Here is a 24,748-nt window from a genome sequence, read left to right as displayed (position 1 = left end):
TGGTACTTCACTGGATGAATTGATTAAAAGAACAAACTGATGCAGCCCAAGTGTTCAAGTTTGAGTCAATAAATAATAATAGAGTGGTCAAATCCTGGATTGGGAGTGGCTTTGGAAATCATCTATTTCGTTGACCTAGATACTAGGGCATATGTCTGTGCCCTACGTATTTGGAATTAGAAAACCTGGGTTTGAGTCCATTCTGACAGTGATGGAAAATGTGATCCTTGGTAAATGATCTGAAGGAGATAGACTGCCCTTTTTTCCTCTGAGAGATCAGAGTATCTCTTGGCTTTATAGTCACAGCTCCTAGGAGAAATCTCTTTGAATTATTTGGAAGGAAAAAAGCACTTTATAAATCCAGTGTTCAACTACAGTCAATCTAGCCCGCCCCACAAAACCACAAAGATCCCCTTAACCGTGTCTTAAAACTCTTTTGCTAAATAACACAGCCCCACCGAGGATGATTTAGGCTTTCTTCCCAGGAGAGAACCTTGGTTAGCCCAGATATCATAGTAGCAAAGCTTTTGAGTTTAAGGACATTCTAATAAACTAAAAAGTAGGGATTATTCTTCCCACCTTATAGAAGTCCATAAAGGTTTTCCAAACTTCCTGATTAAAACATTAGCACATTATATATAAAAACCTATTTCACAAATCTCCCTGGAATTTTGGCCAGAGTTGCATACAGCATTTCATGCAGTGATCTCCCTGAATAGTATTAGTAAGTCTGAATAGACTAAACACAATACTTCAAAACTCTTAAGTAAAACAAATTGAATGGGAATAAATCTAAATAGTTCAACTCTCTAGTACATTGTCATCTTTGTGAATGTAAAATTAAAATCTTGGATTTCTCTAGAGACAAATCTAAAAACATCATCTTCTATTATAGAAAAATAATGTCTCATTAACACTACCTACTTATTTCACTTTGAATTTGTTTCTTATTTTCTGATTAATAACAAAACCATACAGTTATATCAGAAAGATTTTATTTCTTCCCCTCTTTTCCCCCCAAATTTGACAGATATGGATAATTTTACTTTAAGCTATTCTTTGAGCTCCCCCTGTTGATAGAATTTTAATATGACTCTTAGGTACCTTTAAAACAAACCAGATTTGAACATTCTTTTATGTGCTACAAGAACAATTGAAAAGTCACACGATGTATGAAGGGGGCTCAGAAACATGAGCCTGGGAATCAGGGGCTTGGCTGGGCAGTAAGAATGAAGAAATGAAAGTCAGGAAAGAGCTATAGGAAGATCTGTTGATAAAGTGGGATTCATAAAGTCAGGGGTCTAGGGATTGCAGTAACCAAAATTTCAGGAAAACAGGAAGCTAGGACATTATAACCTCATTTTCAAATTTCAGATAGTAGCTGCTGCTTATTGCTTTTCTGTGAGTGGCAGGAGTTCAGAGCTTGATAAGAACTTATTTAACAAATCCTCACATGCCATTTACTATATATTGGGAACGGTCTAAGAGCTTCACTGGGAGAGTTCCTTGGTGGTCTAGAGATTAAAGATCCAGTATTCCAGTATTGTAACTGCTGTGGCATAGGTTCCATCTTTGGCTCAAGAACTTCTGCATGCCACAGGTGCCGCAAAAAAAAAAAAAAAAAAAAAAAAAAAAAGACTTTCACTGGCATTGATTTAGGTAAGTCTTGCAAAAATGCTATATAAGTAGATACTGTTACCGTGATACTTATCTTGGCTAGGGAAACTAAGGCATAGAGTGGTTGGGCTGGGATTCAAACCATAGCAATCTGGCTCCTACCTCTGGGATTACAAAACCTCACCTGGGAGAGGCTGCACTGGCTGGCATACTCTTTGGCCCCCTCCCACCCTTTATCTCATCACAGACTCCCCATTGCTGGGATTCCTATAAGGGAGATCCTTGTGGGGTTGCACCTAGCATCCCAGCCTTCCCTCTCTGCTGCAGCTGCTGCTGTTGTCCTCACTTTACCCATCTGCTGAGAAATCATGTAGCTTCCTTGCACCAGCATCTTTACAAAGTTGAGAAGGAATTTAAACTAATGCTCCTGCAGAAAATGTTGACATCTCCCTTATCTCCTGTGCACATGGGTGCAGTAGTGGAAATAACACTCAGTCTGGTTTACCGCTGACAGGGAGCTGACCTTGCACAAGCTGCTTTACCTCACTAACTCCCAATTTCCTTAACGATAAAATGGTTTCATGTGAACCTGCACTTCATAGGGTTGTTGGGAAGACCAAATGAGATGGTGTGTATGAGAGTCAATTGCAGTGTGCTGTGCTGATGTCTGCCATGGGCTTCCTGATCAGCGCTCCAGGCTTCCCCCCATCCCCACCTCAGTAAAGAGCAGTACGGAAATGGCTTTAAAGCTGGTACCTGACCTAGGAGATAAACTCCTTATCCCTCCTCTGACCACCTGCCAGGTGGCTCTGATGGAAACTTTCAGTGGCCACTGTGTATGTTTCTCTTCTGGCTCCAGGTCCATGAAACCTCAGACTACCACATAGCCCCTTTTATCAATTGCATGTCTACCCACTATCCCCACTGTCTGCCCTCTGACCCTACCCACCCAACTTTGGGTCCCTCAGTTCTACTTTCTTGGTTGTGAGAGCTTAGACTGAATACTCATTCAACAATGGAGAACACACCATGACAGTTTCCCCAAGGTTGTCAATCCAACCCTCCAGAGAATTGCAGCACCCCATGGCTGTTTGACTCAGATTATCCAGGAAGACGTGACATGTCAGGATGTGCAGGGGCTCCTGGCTGCAGCATTAGGGGAAGGGAGGAAGCTGAATTAGACCCATGCTGTTCCCAGAAGACCAGGGAGACCAAAGGATCTACCTCTGGGTTGAAGGTGGGTGAAAGGTGGACCCCTGGGTCCCCTGCCCCTGTTTCAATCAGGAAGCTCTATTTTATGTAGTTTACAGATTGGGACCCAGGTGGGAAATTTACTTTCAATAATAGGTTCCAGGATTTAAAAAGGTTTGAAAACCCTTGGACTAGATAATCTCTGAAGCTCCTTTGACTGAGATTCTGGATTCCCTAGAAGTGCAACAGAGGGTAGGGTGATTTTTTAAAAATTACGTTGATATCGACAATTTACTTTGGAATGAGGAATCTGTAGACATGCTGTCACAAAATCAAGGTTAGTAATTATTGCCTCTTTCTCCCGTCTTTGTACTTTCCTTGAAAAGAGTTGTAGTGAAAAAATAATTCCATTGCCTAGCAAATGGCCAAACTTTATGAAAGCTTTAGTCTGTCCCTATAAAATAAACATTCTCAGGAATCAGCTTTTCCCAAGGTCCTTATCTAGCAGGGAGCTGGCTAGAGAGTGATTGTTGAAATGCAGAAACTGTTTGAACAAGGAGGCTGGAATTGCAGTCTCTCTCTAGTTCGCTCTTTGTCTGTAGGCTTTAACTGATAAATGACAGTTTTAGCCACAGACTGAGGTGTTAGGTAATTTTGTTTATGTGGTGGAAAGTCATGAAGCATAAAGAAGCTATTAGTAAAGCCTGGGTGACTTGAGTTTCATTTAACAAAATAGCCAAACAGATGTTCCTTCAAGGTTCAGTGTTCTCAAACACAGATCCACCACTGCAACTAGACTAGCCCCAGCATTTTCGCAGGAACTTGATTTCTTCTGAACCAATTTAAGTAGTTACAATGCTTTTTAAAGACAGACATTGGTATAAGCATAACACTAAAAACATAGACTTTCTCAGAGTTCCCTTCATGGCTCAGCCGTTAATGAACTTGACTAGTACCCATGAGGATGCGCGTTTGATCCCCGGCCTTGATCAGTGGGTTCAGGATCTGGTGTTGCTGAGAGCTGTGGTATAGGTTGCAGACGCAGCTTGGATCCTGCGTTGCTGTGGCTGTGGTGTAGGCTGGCAGCTGTAGCTCTGATTTGACCCTAGCCTGGGAACTTCCATATGCTATGGGTGCGGCCCTAAAAATAAAAAAATAAAAAAAGACTTTTTCTGCAACACCTTCCGTACAGTCCTTTATTTTGTGGGCTGAGAATTTGTTGTCACTTTATATCATTTCATTTCATATGACTCTGTGATTGTACCATAATTTCTTCTCTCATTATAGTTTCCTGGCATCTAGGCCAGTGTCTAGCACAGGACAGGGACCCAACAAATACTCATTAAGTGAATGGATTATTGCAGTTGTTTTTTCTTTTTCTTTCTTTCTTTCTTTCTTTCTTTCTCTCTCTCTCTCTCTCTCTCTCTCTCTCTCTCTCTCTCTCTCTCTCTCTCTCTCTCTCTGTTTCTTTCTTTCCTCCTTCCTTCCTTTTTTCTTTTTAGGGTTGCACTCTTGGCATATGGAAGTTCCCAGGCTAGGGGTTGAATTGCACCTGCAGATGCCGAACTACGCCGCAACCACAGCAATGCTGTGTCTTCAACCTACACCACAGATCACAGCAACACCAGATCCTTAACCCATTGAGCAAGGCCAGGGATCAAACCTGCATTCTCATGGACACTAATCGAGTTCATTACTTTTCGGCCACAATGGAAACTCCCTGCAGTTGTTTTCTATTCCACATAATTTTCCATGTGCAACATTATCATAGATCATGGCTTGTTAAGAGACAATAAGCAAGATAAACAACAACGTCCTATCGAGTAGCATAGGGATCTATGTTTAATATCTTGTAATAAACTATAAAGGAAAATAATATGAAAAAGAGTACATATATACTGAATCACTCTACTGTGCACCATAAACTAATACAACCTTGTAGATTAGCTATACTTCAATTTAAAAATACTAAAAAAAAAAAAAAAGACAACCACAAAAATCATCCTCATCCCTGTCATATTTTCTTAGCAGAGGCTGTCTTTTAAGTCAAAAGACAAAAGCCATAACCATTCATTAACATACCCTAGGTTTTCAGGGTGTGCTATTAGGCCCCGAGCAGAGGAAACAAAAAGAATATGATGACAACTACACCTTTCATTGAGTTGTATTTTTTTTTCCAGGTGGAGCCCTAGTCAGGTTGTTCAGCCAGTTTTCTAGTTTCTTAGCAGATTATCCAGTGGGTGCTTTTCTTAATGCAGTAATGTGTAACCAATCCAGTTATAATATGCAATGTCATACAACTTAAATATCATAAATATGGATATTTTAAATCTATAATCATCTCAGATGATTAAAACAGATTTTAATACAGATATTAATGGTTCATCTTATCTGTGATATTTTCCCAATCTGTAAGGAATGGCCCCTGGGAACGTGAGATTGAGCAGTGTCTGTGGCTTGGACTACACTGATGAAATAATAAAGATTGATAGATGGCCATGCAGGCTTTGAAATTTAATGGCACGTCCTTCGGTCAGAGCTGCTCTTCTCCATTCATGTGTATTGTATGCTACATTCCTTGCTGGATTTCAGTCTAAATGTGCCTCACAATTGCATCAGGGGTTCAAAGTAAACATTAGAAATTAGTTTGAATCACTGAGAAAACCTCTTATCATACATATTCTAGTTCAGTAAAGTAACATCTAAAGCATAAAGTCTTTTTCCAAAGTTACTGGACAGTCCTGAGCGTCATTGGTGTATTTGTGGAGTCCTGGTTTCTCACACTTTTAAAGACTTGTGGAGTTCCCTTGTCGTGCAGCAGGTTAAGGATCTGGTGTTGTCACTGCTGTGGCTTGCATTCAGTCTCCAGCCCCAGAACTTCCATATGCCACAGCCCCAGCCAAAAAGAATTTTTTTTCTAAACCTCTTGCCACTTGGACAGTGAGCACCCAAGTACCATAATCCAAAGATCTGAGAGAATTACCCAAAATGAATTATCATATACAAAATTATAGAGGCTAGCATGGAGGAAGGATAACAAATTTAAAAGGCTCCCTTCGGCTTTCCTCTGCCTGTCACCCTTTCTGCAGAGAGAGATGTCTGTGCAGTCAAGGATATGTGCTCATCCAGAGCCCAGAACCACCAAATTCCCAGCCCAAAAGACTTCAAGCCCACTTCCAGGGCTTGTATGGACCTCTTTCCCAGGTCTTCTCTCCCAAGCACAGTGCAAACATTTCTAGGCACAAGGAGAGGCCTGGGGGGGCACACTAGTCATGAAAGCCCATCACAGAGGTGGAAGAGGAGGGATGGACAATGGTCCAGGATGGCCATGCTCTTCCCAGACCAGCATGTTTTAGTGGGACTTTGAGGAGCCAAAACCTGGCCAGTTAGGTCGTGTGAAAAAGCTTAGATGTCAAAGCAGGAAGCTAGACTGTATTTGAACAGTTTGTTAACTATCATAGTGGTTAAATATTTAGACATATGGTATGTGGTCTCCATCTGTGTGCTTGCCTCAGGCCTCAAATGTTCTGCACAGGCTCGAATCAAGTTCTGCTAGTGAACTCAGTGAGAACGTGAGTGGCACTCATTAGTGAACATGGACTTATGGATTCTTCATTTGTCTCAGTGTTCTGCACAGTGTAAACACCTCCTCCTCATAGGGCAGTGAGATGTTCTATTGTTTGAAAAATAGGGGATTTTGTTCAACATGGTGCTTAAACTTAAGCCAAAAACTTCATCTCGTACCCAATCAAAGGAAAAGGAATTTATTTCAACATATTGGGTGGTGTTGGGTAAGGGGGTTGGCTGTTTGGTGTGTTGGGAGTAATTTTAGGGTTGGTCTAAGTAAATTTTCAGTAACAACTTCCTTCTGATCCAGTAAGAAGCAATCGCCTGCCCCTGCCAGTCAATCTGACTACGTCCAGGCAGTGTAAGGTACCACGGTGATCTAGTCCAAGGGAGAAAGGAGTTTTTCATTTTCTACCTCCTTCACAGTAACAAATTCTATTTTAACACTCCTCATTATCAATGAAGGCTTCCTCATGAAGTTATTCATATCATCATGTAAGAACTTTTATTTTCTGAAAGTCAGTACAAATGGATTCCAGCTTTTTATTAACACATATTCAGTAGCAGATCTCCCCTTCTCCCAGAGCTGACTCTGCCACCCCCAACCCCACCCTGACTTTGCTAGTCTAGATAATTCCACTTCTGTTCATATGTTCCCACAGGGCTTATTTTTTAAATCATTTAAGCTTTCTATACCATCTCCAATTTTTCCGCATCCCTTTTGAGACTAAACATAATGTGCATACACACATTGAGAATGATTGCCTCATAAATTCCACCCAGGGTTCTTGTTAAAATGCAGAATCTGGTTCAGGAGGCCTGGGATGAGGCCAGAGATCCTGTTTTTCTAACAAGCTTTTAGATGACGACATTGCTGCTGGTCCTGAGCCCATAGTAAGAGTTCACCATGGAAAAACAGCAATTTCTGTCCCACTGCTTTCCACACTAAACCCATTTCCCAGAGGCGACCACTTTTTTTTCTTTCTGCCTTTTCTTTAGTGAAGTATAGTTGATATATAGTATTATACTGTTGTACAGGTGGACAGTATAGTGATTTACAATTTGAAAAGTTAGGGTCCATTTATAAATTATGAATTATAAAATATTGGCTAAATTCCCTGTGTTGTACATTATACCCTTGTAGCTCATTTTTATAGATAATAGTTTGTACCTCTTAATCCTCTACCCCTATTTTGCCCCTCTCCTCTCCTCACTCGTACCTAGTTCTCTATATCTGTGAGTTTCTTTTTTGCTATGTTCACTAGTTTTTGCTATGTCCACTAGTTTGTTGTATTTTTTTAGATTCCACATATAAGTGATGTAATACAGTATTTGTCTTTCCCTAACTTATTTCACTGAGCATAATACCCTCCAAGTCCATCTATGTTGTTGCAAATGGTAAAATTTCATTCTTTTCTATGACTGGGTTGTATTCCACTGTATATATGTGCCACATTGTCTTTATCCATTCATCTGCTGATGGACACTTAGGTTGTTTCTATATCTTGGCAATTATCATAATGCTTCTATGAACATTGGGGTGCATGTATCTTTTCAAATTAGTATATTTGCTTTTTTAAATAAATTTTATTGAAGTATGGGTGACTTTCAATGTTGTTTTAGTTGCAGGTGTGCAGCAAAATGAAATCAGTTTATATGTATCTCCATTCTTTTTCAGATTCTTTCCCTATATAGGCTATTATAGAGTATTGAATAGATTTCCCTGTGCTATACAGTAAAGAGGTGATGTTATACTGATATTTCTTTTTCTTTTCTTTTTAGATGCTTAACTCCCGAATTACTTCTAAGATTAGCTGTCTTATAGAAATTTTCTCCTCTTCACAGTATCAGTCTATAACATATTTTGGGTTTCTATCCTTTTTTAAATTTCTTTTGATTTTTTGTTCATTTTGTCTTACTTTCTGGGACATTTCCTCCACTCTTTCAGTTTTTGTATTACAATATCTATTTCTCTTACTATATTTTTAATTGTTCATTAATTTTCTGAATGTTCCTTTAGAGAATATACTGTTCTTTCACTGATGTAATATATTTGTTACATCTATAGGAATGTAACATTGGAGAAGCCTTTTAAACTTTTTCTCTTTTTTTTTTTTTTTGCCGTTTCTTGGCCCGCTCCTGTGGCATATGGAGGTTCCTAGGCTAGGGGTCGAATCAGAGCTGTAGCCACCACAGCCACAGCAACTCGGGATCTGAGCCACATCTGCAACCTACACCACAGCTCATGGCAACGCCAGATCCTTAACCCACTGAGCAAGGCCAGGGATCAAACTCGCAACCTCATGGTTCCTAGTCAGGTTCGTTAACCACTGAGCCACAACAGGAACTCCTGGATATAATATACATATACAAACATATACAAAAGCATATAGAGACATACAATAAACCTTCATTTTACATTATCCAACTTCAACAATAATTAATATTTTGCCTTTTTTTTTTTTGGCTTTTTAGGGCTGCATCTGTAGCATATGGAGGTTCCCAGGCTGGGAGTCGAATCAGAACTACAGCTGCTGGGTCCTGCACCACAGCCACAGCAATGTGAAATCCAAGCTGCCTCTTCGACCTACACCACAGCTCATGGCAACGCCAGATCCTTAACCCATTGAGCGAGGCCAGGGTTCGAACCTGCAACCTCAAGGTTCCTAGTCAGATTTGTTTCTGCTGCACCACAACAGGAACTCCGACATTTCACCTATCTTATTTATGTTCCCCCTAAATACAACATTTTTTTCTGGGGAATTTAAATGCCAGGTAGTAAAGCTTCTTCTTCATTGATACTTTGGTAGGTATCTCTTAACTAGAAGATGAGAATTCTTGAAAACCTAACCATAATATATTTATCACAAAAAAAAAACAATTTCTTAAAATATTTTCTTAATATAACTCCATTACTTATTCAAAATTCTCCACTGTCTCAAAAGTCTTTTATACAATTGGCTTGACAAATCAGTATCCAGACAATGTTCATCCATTACGTTGGTCGATTTGCCCCTTTTCCATGCCATTTATTTGTTGAGCTGATGTATAAAACTGAACCTGATGGATGTTTTTTACTATGTTTTTTTAAAACTCATTTTCTTTTTGCATTCTCTCCTTCTGAGTTCTTGGTTTTGGATCTATATTTCCTGTGAGAGGCTTTGTGAAATGTTGGATGATCATTAGCTTGCTGTCTATTTTTAAGAGAAGAGCACTAAAAAAAACCTGGAAGTTCTGTGTATGTGGTAGGGATTTGACTTCAGGGCGGTTATTTGGACCTGGCTGTCTTACTGGGGGATCCCCAAAGGCAGTATCTGTAGGTTGTCTCTCCCCTGATCTGGTTACCTCCCAGATTATCTCTCCTGCAGAGAAGGGCACAGGCTTCCCCCGAGATTTTGCAGGACCCTCCAGCCCAGCCCCTCACCCTGCCCTCAGTTTGCCCTTATATCCAGAATGCAGTGAGCCTCTCTAGTTCCTCTGATTCATCTGCTCCTGAGAGTAAACGTCCTTGCTCCCACCAGGGTTGGGGAAGGTTGGGGACCTCATCGCATGAGCTGGGGCTGGTACCTGCACTCCTATTCAGCCCTCAGACTCCAGCCTCACGGGGCTCACTGCTTCCAGCCTCTATGGCCACCCTCACTCCACACTCTTGCCTCTCACTTGAGGACCTAGATTACAGTTTTACTTCACTGGAAAGTAAACAGAACTCCAGCTGTTACTTTATTAAAGTTTCTGGAAGGAGCTGAGGAAAGTACACGTTTTCCACCTACCGTGTTTAACCAGAAGGAAATCTTGCTTTCTTTGTAAACAGACTTGTACCCAACGTTATAGCTACGCACATATGGCTTGTTTTTATTAATAGTTGGTAAGTCAAAAGGACTAATTTGCAAAATTAAAAGCAAAGAACAATTTTTCTGAATTTCAACTGTTGAAAATATGCTGGAATTATAAAAGCCAGAAATTATATTGTTTTCAAGACTGAAAATCATTCTATTAGTGGAAACGAAGACTTCTCCAACTCTGTATTTATTCCAAATAACTTTTTAAATAATGAGAGGGAATGTTTCATAACACAAAATGTTTGGGGGTATTTACTTAAAGAATTTATTAATTTTTATAAAAGCAGGCCTGATAATAGATAGCAACCATGCATTTGTAAGATAACAATTTATTTCTTTCCCCCTTAGGGCTGTCACATGGTGACTGAGGAGCTCCATTCCATCACGTTTGAGACACAGATCTGCCTCTATGGCCTGACCATAGATCTGGAGGTAGGTGTTTCAAGGAATATCTACTATTTACTAATAACATTGTCAGGAATTGGTCAGCATTTGAAGATGAAATCTACCTTTTCTAGGTTATAGTTCATTCCTTATTCATTATTCTTGCTTTAATTTAGAAAATCAATATGTCAAATATTCACTAATTCATCAACATGTATTATTCTGGTTACATAGAAATGATAAAATCTCATAGTCATTATGATTCAATACATATTGAATAATTTGTTGCTCAGACTGTGTGTGTGTATGTTTGTTTTCTGAAATTCTCTGAGTCCTGAATACTCAGTAAAAAGCCTAAAAAGAAGCAAGGAGACTTGAACCATGTTATATATGATGTATTTTCAAAAATTTAACTTGTACTTAAAAATACCTCGAAAGAAAGGGTTTTCTAGTGTCGTGAGCAAAGACCAATGATGGGGACATTATCAGTACATTGTTTTGATCCTCTTATAAAATTCACCATTGAACTCAAAAAAAGGAATAAAGAAACTGGGGATTCAGTTGAACATGATTGACTGTGAGCTCCTTGAAGCAGGACATCACACTGTTAGCCCTCCATCACCAGGGCCTTGCCCAGTGCCAAGCAAACAATAGGTACTCAGCATTTGTTGAATAAATGAATGACTGGGTGCATGAATTAACAATTTCACACACCTGAGTATGTTCCTACATGTGGGGTATATTGTTTTAGAGTTCTGCCTTTGCTCTTTTATTTTATTTTTTGCTTTTAAGGTGGGACCTGCAGCATATAGAAGTTCCCAGGCTAGGGGTCAAATCAGAACTATAGCTGCTAGCCTACACCATAGCAACGCTGGATTCAAGCCACATCTTCACCCTACACTGCAGCTCACAGCAACGCTGGATCCTTAACGCACTGAACAAGGCCAGGGATCGAACCCACATACCATGGATCCTAGTAGGGTTTGCTACCCCTGAGCCACAACAGGAACTCCTGCTCTTTTATCTTAATCAATGTAAACATGTTTATAAAATTGCCATAGGTTCCTTCCTCATCTTTTTTCCCTAAATGTCTGTTTCCCTAAGCCATTAAGTTCCTCAACTGGGTATCTCACTATGTACAAACATTCTAACCTCTGTTGGTAGAAAGGGATGAATGTAAGTTGATTAGTTTTCCAGACTAGTCTATGAAGCCTGTTTATTCCATAAGGTTGAAAACTTCAGCACCAGCAGTACTAAGCTGAGTGCAACAACAGAGGAGGCAGCTCGGTCTCCCACAGCACTTTGTATTCCAAAATTGCTTACCTCTCCATCTTCTACAGTTAAAATACCCATGTCTGGAACTGACATTAATTAGATGTTAGATCATAATTTTAATACATTAATCCATCCCAGAGATAAATTTAACATTCTTTAATGTAACCTATTAAGAGGAAAGTTGCTAAGTCAGTACAAGCTCTAAGTAGTTGCATTTTAGGCCATATCTACACAATGTCAGGGAAGATATTGGAGAAGCTGACTGACCAAGCATGCTGAAAGGATTCCTATTTTTTTCTTTTACTTTTTGGGGGCCATGATAACAGCATGTGAAAGTTCCTCGGGCCAGGAATTAAACCCACGCAGCAGCAGCAACCTGAGCTGCTGCAGGGACAACGCCAGATCCTTAACCCACTGCACCACAAAAGAACTCCCAGGGTTCCTATTTTTGTAGCTTCTTTCCTCCCTGTACCTTGACTCACATATGCTCAGAAGGTTCCAGTGCCTTCACAAGTCATTTTAGTGACCAAGGCAGTGTAGATATCATGATTGGAGGAATGGGTTGGCTTGAGATGGTCCTTTAGGGGAAAGGGCCAAGTGTAAAATCAATTTAAGATGCTGCTACCTGTTATAACTGTGCTTTTTTTTTTTTTTTGAATCAGACCTGCTCATTACCTGTGGTGATGATTTCTAATGTCAGTCAGTTGCCTAATGCTTGGGCATCCATCATTTGGTACAATGTGTCAACCAATGATTCCCAGGTAGAGTCTCTATTCCTATTTCTCCTCCTTTAATGCTATTTGATTCGTTTTATTGTCAACAAAGCCTATCTGTATCAAGATATATATATGCACACACATGTCTTTGTGGGTTGTTTTTATTCCAGAACTCCAATATATTCAGTTGTATGATTCCTCCCTTATGTCATATCTGTAAAGTAATATGTTCTGATGTATTTGGACTCTGAACACTGACTTGCAATAGTGACAGACAAGTATTTATTACTTCTGAGGGTCTGGTCAGCTCTCAACTATGTGTATCACGGAGAGTTCTAGGGCCATCCTGTGGCTCTGTTTTTGTTTGTTTGTTTGTTTGTTTTGCCTTTTCTAGGGCCGCTCTCAGCGGCATATGGAGGTTCCCAGGCTAGGGGTCCAATCGGAGCTGTAGCCACTGGCCTGCACCAGAGCCACACCTACACTGTGGCTCTGTTAATTGGGCTCTGGGGAGACTTTATTCCAGAATTTAATGACTTACTGCTGTGTTTACCTCCTCACCTACTTCTGGCCACATCTTTTCCACATAGCCTGTTCCACAGAGGTGGAGAATTGGTTTCCAAATAAGTGGCTAGAATATTCATCAATCTTTCCTAACAACACTGTACAAATTTTTGAGTTGATAATAGATTTAATCCATTCAAGATGATTATAGCTTTAATCCACTCTAGGCTCAAATTGGGTTTTAATGCCATCTGGTGGTCATTTAAGGTATGGATCAAAGTTAGCCTCAAGTTTCAAAGGGAGCAAGAGAATAGCTCTTCATAAAAGACCACCAAGGAAGGGTGTGGCAAAAAAGATGAGTCAGCATTTCCCCTTGTTCCCTCTTACAAAACCCCAGTGTGTTGTCAGGGAAACCACCAAGGTCTAAAGAAATTAGGTCAGATATAAATAACAACATTTCTTCCTGATTCAAAACAAATGTTCCTTCCAAAGGGAAGAATTATCTTAATTCAGGCCCTAGCAATAATAGGAGTCCTGATGAGTCAGCTCCAACTGTTCCTTCCCTTTTTATTTAATGTACCTAATAAGGGAACAATATGGAAAATGACTCAGCCAGATTCCTTCTCATCCTCTGGTGCCCTGGCATCTGAGGCAGTTGGAAGGAGGGAAAGAGAGGCAAAGAGGAAGGCTGCACAGGGTGCCTGTGCCTTGCTTCCTCTCAGGCTGCAGTGAGAATAGAACTCATTAGGAAAGCTAGGTGGACCTTAAAGCCAAGGACAGCCAACACCTCTGAGATGTAATGTCGTTCTCCGTTAGGAGCTACACATGTTCGGAGCTTTTCATCCAACTCCAGGATGTAGGACAAAAACTACTTCTTCCTCCAGCCTCAGAGTGCAGGGCTGCCGCACCTAGCTGTCTTCAGCATCCTTCCTCTTTAAGAAAGCCACCAAAGCTGTCACACTAACCATCTCAGATTCTGCTCTAGTCTTGGATGAAGAACCTGGAGACATTTTTCATATACACCTCCTATCACATAAATGCACAGCCTACTTACAGTGTTCAGCACAACTAAGTCTGGTTTCTCCTGACTGTTCTGTTTCAAAACCTAAGCTCCTAAACCTTGGTCACATTCTATGCTTTTTGGTCATTTGTCCAGACATAATTCTCAGATTCAAGGAAATCTGCCCCTCTAGAAATTCCTTCTTTCCAGTCCTCCCCTTCCTATCTCCCACTTCTTGTTGCATGTTGTGCCCTCTTTTCTTCTTACCTTCTGAAATCTCTAGAATTGGTTCCCTTTTCTTGCAGCCTAGCTTAGTTTATGTTTACCGAAGTCCTTCTTCCCATACTGCAACAGATTTGTCAATTCTTCACCCTTTCTCTTCCTAAAACATCTTTCTCAGTTTCACACTTTCTGCCTTCCAGTAATCTGAGGCGAAGTCTTCTGTTCCATCATTTTTGACTCTGTTTCTGGCACAAACAGTCTTATTTGCAGTTGATCATACAAAAGATCCTCTAGTCTAGAGCAAAATAAGGAAAAACTACTATCCATAAAATAGGAGTCCCCTTTAATTATGAATTCACATTGTAAGTTTCCCTTCCTTAACTTTGGACTTAACAGGTTTTGTGCTTTGGAATGTTTTGTTTTTGTGCTTTGGGTCAAGGTATAACCTGCCCCAACCTATGATAAACCATTAAATAACATGATACAGGTTTTATTTAAGACTAATATTATTTCAACCCAGTGTTCTCCAAACTGAGCTATTTCAGTACTCTTTCAGAAGAAGGTATCTAATTATTTGTTGGACAGTATTAAGTACTTGTATGAGTTGATTGATAGTCCGTGGTCCAGAGAAAGTTAAAGAGATGCCCAAAGATTCTTTGAAGGATAAGCTAGAGACATACATTGTATTACATTCAGAGAACAAGGACCTCCTTAGGAAAAGACAAAATCAGTTTTAATTAAAAAGCACAGAAGAGATAAGACAGTAGTTCTGTGTTTATTATCTTAGGTTGGCCTAAAGGGTTTAAATCAGGAATCCAATATATTGAGTTACAGTGCATTCAATGTGATTAATAAATATGATCATCACTACAACTCTATTTCAGAACTTGGTTTTCTTTAATAATCCTCCATCCGCTACTTTGAGTCAACTCCTAGAAGTGATGAGCTGGCAGTTTTCATCATATGTTGGCCGTGGCCTTAACTCAGATCAACTCAATATGCTGGCTGAGAAGCTTACAGGTGAGAGCTGGTAGATGTGGAGTACTTGCCTCTGCCTTGGGTACTCGAGTGTATTAAAGAACAAGGGTGAGGAGTTCCCATCATGGCTCAGTGGTTAACAAACCCTGCTAGACTACATGAGGATGTGGGTTTAATCCCTGGCCTTGCTCAATGGGTTAAGGATCCAGCATTTCTGTGAGCTGTGGTGTAGGTTGCAGATGCAGCTTGGATCCTTCATTGCTCTGGCTGTGGCGTAGGCCGGCAGCTATAGCTCTGATTCAACCCCTAGCCTGGGAACCTCCATATGCCACAGGTGCAGCCCTAAAAAGACAAAAAAAAAAAAAAAAAGAACAAGGGTGATATTAATACTACTCATTATGATGGTCAAAATTTATGGAGTGCCTACTATATCACTGGGCATAGGGCTAAATGCTGTATTACCTTTCTCACACACATTTCCTAAGGCAGAATAATGATGATAACTCATGAGTCTATCCATTTTGTACATGAGGATACTTAAATTCAGAGGTTAAGTGACTTGCCACAGCTAGGACATAGCAGAGCCAAGATGCAGGCCAGGCCCGTCCAATTCTAAAGCCCCTTCCTTTCGACTGCACACTCCAGTTTCCAGGGTGATCTTGTGCCATTTCCACTGAATGTACTGTGAAGCCTTAGTGGTGCCTTGATCTTTCACATTAATGTTGCAGTGGTCATTAACCAACTGGAAAATAGCTGATCCCAGGACCAGGAAAATTAATAGAAATTTAAAATTGCCCAGGTAATGCTTAATTCTTTGGATCAAGAAAATTTCAGTTTTGACTATTTCTAAAGTTGGCAAAATAGAGTCATTGGTACTCCACATAGTGACTACAGTTTAAGCTTTTTCTAAAAGAATTTCAAAAAATATTTATTTTTTGGCAAGTCTGGGGTGAACACATTTAGCACCAAAAAAAGAGTTAAAATTGAATTTGTATACATTTCTAGTTAAAGTAGAGCCAAAGATGCATTTGAGCAGCAGTAGTGGAATCGTGTGTGACTTGGTTAAATTTGACATACAAGTGATGCTGGGTTGCCCTTTTACCTATGGCCTAATCAATAGGTATTTAAATAAATCAAGGCTTTGGGAATATTACAAAGTTTACCTAATGTAAATATCCTTTTTTATCCTTATTTAGGTCATAAACCACCATAGTAGGCATTCAATAAAGATATGTCAATGAGTGAATAAAGCTTTTAAATATGTAGTACAGTTAGTAACTATATATGTTTTCAAATATTCATCAAATTATTCTTATAATTTACTTAAATTTTAGATAGAAACTCCTTTTTCATTGCCTTGGATCAAAACAGACAGTGGTTCCTTATTGCCAAATTGATCTCTAGTTCATTCTTTTTATGATAATAGTCAAGACTCCTGGCAGTCTGGCTTTACAAATTAATTTGATAGTATTTATTTACCAACATTAAGCTGCTCATACTGTCTTCTGTATAAGCCTTTTTCCTATCCACTTTGCCTCATCCTACATTATTTTTGCTTCTGGAATGAGTGGCCGCCTCCTTCTTCTCCTATCCATTCATGGAGGCCTGGTTCCAGACACCTACCTCCTTCCTAAGTCTATCTTTAGCTCCTCCTTTGAAAAGAATTCTTTCCTACGTAGTAAATTTCATGTTGTCTCTTACTTATACTATTCCTAGCATTAAGAACACTGTAAACCCATGGCAGGTGCTTAGGAAATGCTGGAAGGGGGAATCTAAATTGAGCACCAAATTGAAGAGTCCAATTGTTTAATAAAAATCTCATTCTTTTCTTTCAGTCCAGTCTAGCTACAGTGATGGTCATCTCACCTGGGCCAAGTTCTGCAAGGTACAAATAGGGGAGGGGGTTGGGTTTTTTGGTTTTGGTTTTGGTTTTGTTTAGTGTTCCTTTTTAAGCTTCCATATCATAATTTGGGATTTTGAGGATTTCATGGATAATGTTATTTAAAAAAGAAACTCTAAAGTGTTTTCTCATTTAAAGGAAATGGTTCACTGAAAAAAGGAACTTGAATTATTATACCAGCATTACTGTTGAAATAATCATTGTTCTAACATGTTTTCTTATTCCAATAGGAACACTTACCTGGTAAATCATTTACCTTTTGGACATGGCTTGAAGCAATATTAGATCTAATTAAGAAACACATTCTTCCCCTTTGGATTGATGGGTGAGTTACAGGCTATATTTTCCATATGAATTCATTAGGCTCTTATTTTTATGCTGTCAGTTTTTTCCTTCTTTTTTTATGAAGTATAGTTGATTTACAATATTGTGTTAGGTTCAGGTGTACAGCACATTGCTTTAGATATACATACCCTTTTCCATTATAGGTCGCTACAATATGTTGAATATAGTTCCCTGTACTATGCAATAAATCTTTATTGTTTATCTATTTTATATATAGTGGTATCTGTTAATCCCATACTCCAAATATATTCCTCCCCCCTGCTTTTTCCCCTTTGGTAACCGTAAGTTAGTATTCTGTGTCTGGAGCCTGTTTCTGTTTTGTAAGTAAATTCATTTGTATTATTTTTTAGATTCCACATGTAAATGATATCATTTAATACTTGTCTTTCTCTGTCTGACTTCACTTAGTATGATTTTCTCTAGGTCCGTCTATGTTGCTGCAAATGGCAACATTTCATTCTTTTTTAAGGCTAAGATTCCATTGTATACATGTACTACATCTCCTTAAGTCAATTGTCTGTTTTGTTATTTTTGTGTTTTGTTTTTTTCATTTTATGGCTGCACCTGTGGCATATAGAAGTTCAGGGGAGTGGGGGCAAGGATTGAATTCAAGCCACAGCTGCAAAGACTTATGCCATAGCTGTGGCAGTGCTGGGTCCTGTACTGAGTGGGATGGAATCAACAACCTCCGGCAGTCAGATTCTTTTTTTTTTTTGAATTTTTAAATTATAGTTGATTTACAATGTTCTGTCAATTTCTGCTGTATAGCAAAGTGACCCAATCACACATATTTCACTGTGCCACAGTGAATACCCCAGCCAATTGTCTGATAATGGATCCTTAGGTTGCTTTCATATCTTGATTATCATAAATAGTGTTGCTGTGAACATTAATAATAAATGCTGGAGAGGGTGTGGAGAAAGGGGAACCCTGCACACTGTTGGTGTGAATGAAAACTGGTATAGCCACTATGGAGAACAGTATGGAGGTTTCTTAAAAAGCTAAAAATGGGAGTTCCTGTTGTGGCTCAGCAGGTTATGAACCCGACTAGACTCCATGAGGATGCAGGTTCGATCCCTGGCCTTGCTCAGTGGGTTAAGGATCCAGTGTTGTGAGCTGTGGTGCAGGGCACAGGCGCAGCTTGGATCCTGTGTTGCTGTGGCTGTGGTGTAGGCCAGCAGCTGCAGTTTTGATTCAAACCCTAGCCTAGGAACTTCCATATGCCACAGGTTCAGCTCTAAAAAGCAAAGGAAAAAAAAACCCCACTAAAAATAGGGCTACCATATAATTCAGCAATCCCACTCCAGGGTATATATCTGGAAAAGAAGAAAACTCTAGTTTGAAAAGGTACATGCACACTAACGTTCACAGTAGCCCTATTTACAATAGTTTCTTTTTCTTTTCTTTTGAAGCATATTTAGTATGATAATGTGGAAAATATTTGCTGTTTCTTATATTCCTCATCGAGTATTAATATTTACTTTACTCTCTATAATGTATTTCAGGCACTATTGACTTTTGATTATATCAAAACAAATTTAGGTCTGTTCTTTGTGAATGCCATAATTATAGTCTTTGATCAGATAAAACTATGCCACATTCTATTTTTAGGTATGTCATGGGCTTTGTTAGCAAAGAAAAGGAACGACTCTTGCTAAAGGATAAAATGCCTGGAACCTTTTTGTTAAGATTCAGTGAAAGCCACCTTGGAGGAATAACTTTCACCTGGGTGGACCATTCTGAAACTGGTACATGCTCACTATTATTTATTCATGTGGAATTAGTATTGCATTTGGTTATTGGCCTTTCCATCTGCAGAAGTGTGTGGCCTGTTGTTCTATTTTTCATGTGCTCAGGGGTTTGAATACTAGCTGTTAAAATTGTCCCGGAAGAGGGTGGCATGAATTTCTCAGCGTCTGCATGGGTGTCCTCTATCACGTGCAGAGAAGAGCTGGCATTGTTTCATAACTGGTGACATGAACTTAATGTGGGCAGAAAGAATGGCCACAAAGAGTGCCTGCAGGAACCTGAATATTCCCTCTGCTTTCTGTTTTTCCAGGAGAAGTGAGATTCCACTCCGTAGAACCCTACAACAAAGGCCGGTTGTCTGCTCTGCCATTCGCTGACATCCTTCGAGACTACAAGGTTATTATGGCTGAAAACATTCCTGAAAACCCTCTGAAGTACCTCTATCCTGACATTCCCAAAGACAAAGCCTTCGGTAAACACTACAGCTCCCAGCCATGTGAAGGTTAGGCTCTTTCTGTTTGCTTTTCGCTTCCTTAAGATTTGGGGAAATGACCACAGATTGGAGTAAAGTAAATCAAGTTCCTCTTTTTCTGTTTACTTTGTCGTAAGATCTAAGGGGTATGTGGAGGTCAAAGCCTTGGAAATGAAGGGGTGTGTCAGCTAGCAGAGTAGTTAGTAATCCATAGCTGTGACCAGACTTCACCAGGCATGGGAGTATCTTAGCCATCACCAGTGTTTCAGTTTTCTCCTCCCTAAAGCAGGTGTGGTTCTGACTTCACCTCCATGCACAGGGAGAGGAGAAGAAAGAGGAGGTAATGATTAGAAGGCTGTTAAAAGTTAGGCAAGGCTATTTTTACAAAAGCAGCTCAGGGTTGATCGCTTTATATTCTTTTACCTACAGTACTCTCAACTCAGAGAGTATTGTTCCTTTGTCAGGGAGGGGACAATGGGAAGTGCGCTTTACTCCACTCTCCCAGCCTATGGATAATAGGTTTTGACATCCCTGCCTTAGGTTGCAACCTAAGGGCCTAAAATAATACCTGACCAGAATAGGCATTTGGTAAATAGTTGTTGAATGCATGAAAAGAACATTCATGAAATTAGCTATATAAAAAGTTCACTATTCTGTTTCTTTACATGGAAGTATATCCAATCCATTCAACTGTTCCTCTGTAGCAACTAAATCTATGAGCACCCTCCTGTGGAACATCTTACAGTTGCCACTCACAGGTGACTTGATGCCACCATACTTAATCCCCTTCTGAAACAAAAGAAAACAACCACCAAAAACCTTGTGGCTTCTAAGTGTCTCCACATCAGATCACATACACATGTCATGCAACAAATTCCAGTTGAAATATGACAGTCCCAATTAGAGTTGGATCAAGCACAAGTTCAGCACAGTATACCAGAGCAATTTAGGGGTGGATCCAAGGTGAGGTCTGCACATTCCTGTTACAGCAGTGCAGTAGTTCCTCAGCCACAGCCATGCCTGTGCTTCAAAACTTTCTATAATTGAAAGATTATGATTGGTGTCAGTTTTAAGAAAATAATTCAGTCACTATGAATCCCCAATCCATGAATAAATCAGTCTTTATAATTAAACATAAATGTAACATGGAAAACAGGTAATAGAGTTGATACCCAATTTGTATGGGTATCAAACGATTAGAAAGCTGTTAAAAATTAGGCAAGGCTGGTTTTACAAAAGAAGCTCAGGGTTGATAGTTGACATTTTAGAGCATTTATGTCTAAAGTAAGATTAGGCCTGCCAATAGATTTGTTTTTCTCTCTTCTTAGGCATTTTATGGTCACCTGAAATGCCATTTCATCTATTCAGCTAGAAAAAAAAAAAATGTGGATCACAAACAATTATCGCTCTTTTTAACATCACTTATATTTTTTTAGAATTTTTAACTTAATTTTATCAATAGTAATAACATTTTCCCCCCAACATTGTGCCTTTCTTTTCCAGTTTCAAGACCAACAGAAAGGGGAGACAAAGGTTATGTCCCATCTGTCTTTATCCCCATCTCAACAATGTAAGTAATCTTAGTTACATGTAAATAATTATTACTAAACTTATCAAAATAAGCTCAAAATTTTAAGGGTAGAGCAGGGTACGCATAACTGAGAATAAACATTTTAATGCTCAGTGTCCCATTTCCTTTAACACATAAAGCTAGTCTTCAGGATGCACCATAGCTATCAGGAAGGAATTCTAAAGGTGCCCTTTTATATGCTGTATGTTCCATAGCAGGCTCTGATTTCAAATGATGAATTAGGCATCTCTGTCACCATCAGATGAAGCCTTAGAAATGAGCTCTGTTAGGAAGGTAAATATTTCCCTCCTCTATCTCCTCCAGTTCTTAGGGCTGGACTAAAAATAAAATTGACATGAGATGGAGTAACAGGATAAAAGGAACTTTTTTTTTCCCCTGCTCCAGTGGCATATGGAAGTTCCCAGGCTAGGGGTCTAATCGGAGCTGTAGCCGCTGGCCTACGTCAGAGCCACAGCAACTCGGGATCCGAGCCGCGTCTGCAACCTACACCACAGCTCACGGCAACACCAGATCCTTAACTCACTGAGCAAGGCCAGGGATCGAACCCGCAACCTCATGGTTCCTAGTCAGATTCGTTAACCACTGCGCCACGACGGGAACTCCAAAGGAACATAGTTTAATTTGTCTCATAGAAATGAGACTGAAGAAGTGACTAAAGCAGGCAGCTTTTATACTCTTTAGGCAAAAAAGACAATAAATTTGTGAGGAATTGACAGGACAAAGAAACTTGGGCTTTGGGAGCTTAAGTAGTGAAGAATCAAAACAGAATTTGGGCCTGGGGTACAGAATTGAAGAAACAAGTTTCCTTTATACAGGCCCAAATTCAGCCCCCATCTCTGGCAAGAAGGATGTCCTTCGACTTTCAGATGCAGGGAGGGCACCGTCCACGGGGGAGATTTATTTCCTGCTTTCAAGGAGGCAGAGAAGAGGGTCAGAGCATCCCTCCTGCAGTGGTTCTTTCTCAAGGAACTTAAGTAATTTAATTCAAAGTTATCAGTATGCCATCGAGGCACATTTTAGGGTGCCTGCCCTGGCCCCCAACAGCTCCTAACACAGTAAGTCACCACAAGCTACTGTTTTTAATCCCTTTCAATATCTATCCTGTGATCTCTTTAAGCCGAAGTGATTCAACTGAACCATATTCTCCATCAGAACTTCTTCCTATGTCGCCAAGTGTATATGCGGTGCTGAGAGAAAACCTGAGTCCTACAACCATCGAAACTGCAGTAGGTTCCCTTTCTTCCCATTGCTGTCAAGGGCATCTCTAATGAGGTGGTATGTGTTCAGAGGGGGTGGAGATCTGCCTGGGCAGTGAGAAAACACATTTGTTGGAACAAATCCATGAGCATAACACCAGGGCTGTCTGTATAGTCCTGTGTGTTGCCGATATCATGGGCATTGAAAGAAGATACCTACGCTGACTTCAACTGTTTTGAGGTCTTTCCATCAAAAGCCACCAGAGGGCAAACTACCCCTGTATCCTCCCCACCCCCTCCCCAAGTACATTTCACTCCTACTTCCACCAACAGCTCCTCCAGTCCCCTCCACTGTCCCCACTTTAGCAGACAGCACTTACTAGTCAATATTTGTAGGTCTAGTTTAATATGTATTTTAGCAGTTCAAGCACAACAAATTCCAATATTTCTTGTTTGTTACTTGCTTTATTAGTCCTGTCCTGGGAGCTTTAAGTAGTACATGAACAATCAATAGCAGTATAGTAATACTCTCTTGAGAACTGTTTCATAATCTGAAATGCAGTAATGTACTTTAGAAAACATTCCATCTGTTATTAATCCCAAATATTGTCAAGTAGTTCAAAACCTTGATTACATGCACATACATCAGAATATAGAATCTTGGGGGGACCTGAGCCCCAAGAGTTTTGTGTCTAATTATATAAATCAGGTGGCTTTAATCCTTCTCCTGAAGATTTCCAGGATGGAAAAACTTATTCCAATGTTAGTTATCCTTAAGCCCTATAGTTACAAGAATTTTTTCCTACATTTTACACCCATTTCTTCATTACCTTTTTGTGGGATGAATAGGTCTTCTTAAAATAGTTTTCATTTATTCAAAAGGTGCCTTTTGTTTTAGACTGATCAACCTCAGTTATTTTTACAAGTACTGTACTTAGTAGTTAATTGGTAGAAAGATGATGATGAATGCAGTTAGTAGACAAGAGGGTGCTTACCTAAGAAATGGTGACTTATTTGCAAAACAGTAGTTTGCTCAAAGGCATTTTCATTTTTCAATTTTAGATGAAGTCTCCCTATTCTGCTGAATAACAGGATAAACTCTTGACACTCACAAGAAGGAAGCAAGTGCAAAAGTTTAAAGACTGATTTTTGCCAACAATCACATCTTGTTTCTTCAGCTTTGTATATACTGGTTTCCAGGAATGGTTAAGACTGAAGCTTTCCTCTCACTGGCATGACACCCCCAAATGGGAATGTTGTGACGGAAATGCTAAAAACCAAAGCTTCAGATCAACTTGCAAGATAAAACACTTTTAAGAAACCAATGTTAATAGAATATTAACAAACTCCTCATTTGTACGTATTTGTTTCATTTCTGATTTTATTTCTCCTGTGTTACTTATGGCTTCAGCTCTAGAGGGTTTAAGTGCTAAGATTTCACAATAGGTCAAAAATTAAAGTCACACTTACATTACTCAAAAACCAGCAGGGGAGCGCCTGTCATGGCTCAGCAGAAACAAATCTGACTAGTATTCATGAGAACGCAGGTTTGATCCCTGACCCTCTCTTAGTGGGTTAAGGATCTGGCATTTCTGTGAGCTGTGGTGTAGGTCACAGATGTGGCTCAGATCCCGAGTTGCTGTGGCTGTGGCGTAGGCCAGCAGCTACAGCTCTGATTCAACCCCTAGGCTGGGAACCTCTATATGCCACAGGTGTGGCTCTAAAAAGACCAAAACAAAACAAAAAACAAAAAACAAAAACAAAACAAAACAAAACAAAACAAAAAACCACCAGCAGGAAGGCCTGATGGAAAAGCCAAGTGAGATAATGTCCTGATTTCTACCAGGTAGGAGTCCTCACATTAGCTACAAGATGGAGCAATGACGGGGGCATTAACAGCAGCATTTCACATAGTGTCCCAGAATGAATTAGGAAGCTTTCTGATTGTCATGTCGACACTGTCCCAACGTCAGAATTCACAGCTGCTGGTACTACTTGCAGAAACATCTCTCCTTTTAAGGGCATGTATCCACAGTCATTCCTGGTAGTGTCCCAGGCAAATCATTCTGTAAGCAGACACATGGGTAAAAATCTCAAGAAATGAGGACTGGGAGGAAAATAACAACACTGACCTTGGGTGAGCGATTTAATCCCTGGGTTGTATGTTCTTCATCTCTAGAAGACTTTGGGCTAGGTGGGCTATGG

At 39.8% G+C, this 24,748-nt stretch overlaps 1 protein-coding gene across 4 annotated transcripts in view; it reads left to right on the top strand.

Annotated features, from left to right (window-relative positions):
- Nucleotides 1–23,892, top strand: part of STAT4 (signal transducer and activator of transcription 4) — a 105,477-nt gene extending 81,585 nt beyond the window's left edge. For 3 of the 4 annotated variants that reach the window (XM_047773092.1, XM_047773091.1, XM_047773094.1), the window contains exons 15-24: nt 10,563–10,646; nt 12,536–12,634; nt 15,197–15,332; nt 17,126–17,175; nt 17,421–17,515; nt 19,147–19,283; nt 19,595–19,786; nt 21,260–21,326; nt 22,465–22,573; nt 23,606–23,892. In XM_047773092.1, the coding sequence (XP_047629048.1) occupies nt 10,563–10,646; nt 12,536–12,634; nt 15,197–15,332; nt 17,126–17,175; nt 17,421–17,515; nt 19,147–19,283; nt 19,595–19,786; nt 21,260–21,326; nt 22,465–22,573; nt 23,606–23,632 (996 nt within the window). In that variant the 3' untranslated portion in view covers nt 23,633–23,892. The remainder of the gene's footprint in view (nt 1–10,562; nt 10,647–12,535; nt 12,635–15,196; nt 15,333–17,125; nt 17,176–17,420; nt 17,516–19,146; nt 19,284–19,594; nt 19,787–21,259; nt 21,327–22,464; nt 22,574–23,605) is intronic. The other variant, XM_047773095.1, reaches the window with a different exon arrangement.
- The last annotated feature ends 856 nt before the right edge of the window (nt 23,893–24,748 follow it).

Source organism: Phacochoerus africanus, chromosome 3 (genome assembly GCF_016906955.1).
Source record: "Phacochoerus africanus isolate WHEZ1 chromosome 3, ROS_Pafr_v1, whole genome shotgun sequence".
Lineage (NCBI taxonomy): Eukaryota > Metazoa > Chordata > Mammalia > Artiodactyla > Suidae > Phacochoerus > Phacochoerus africanus.
This window is presented reverse-complemented; position numbering and strand designations above follow the sequence as displayed.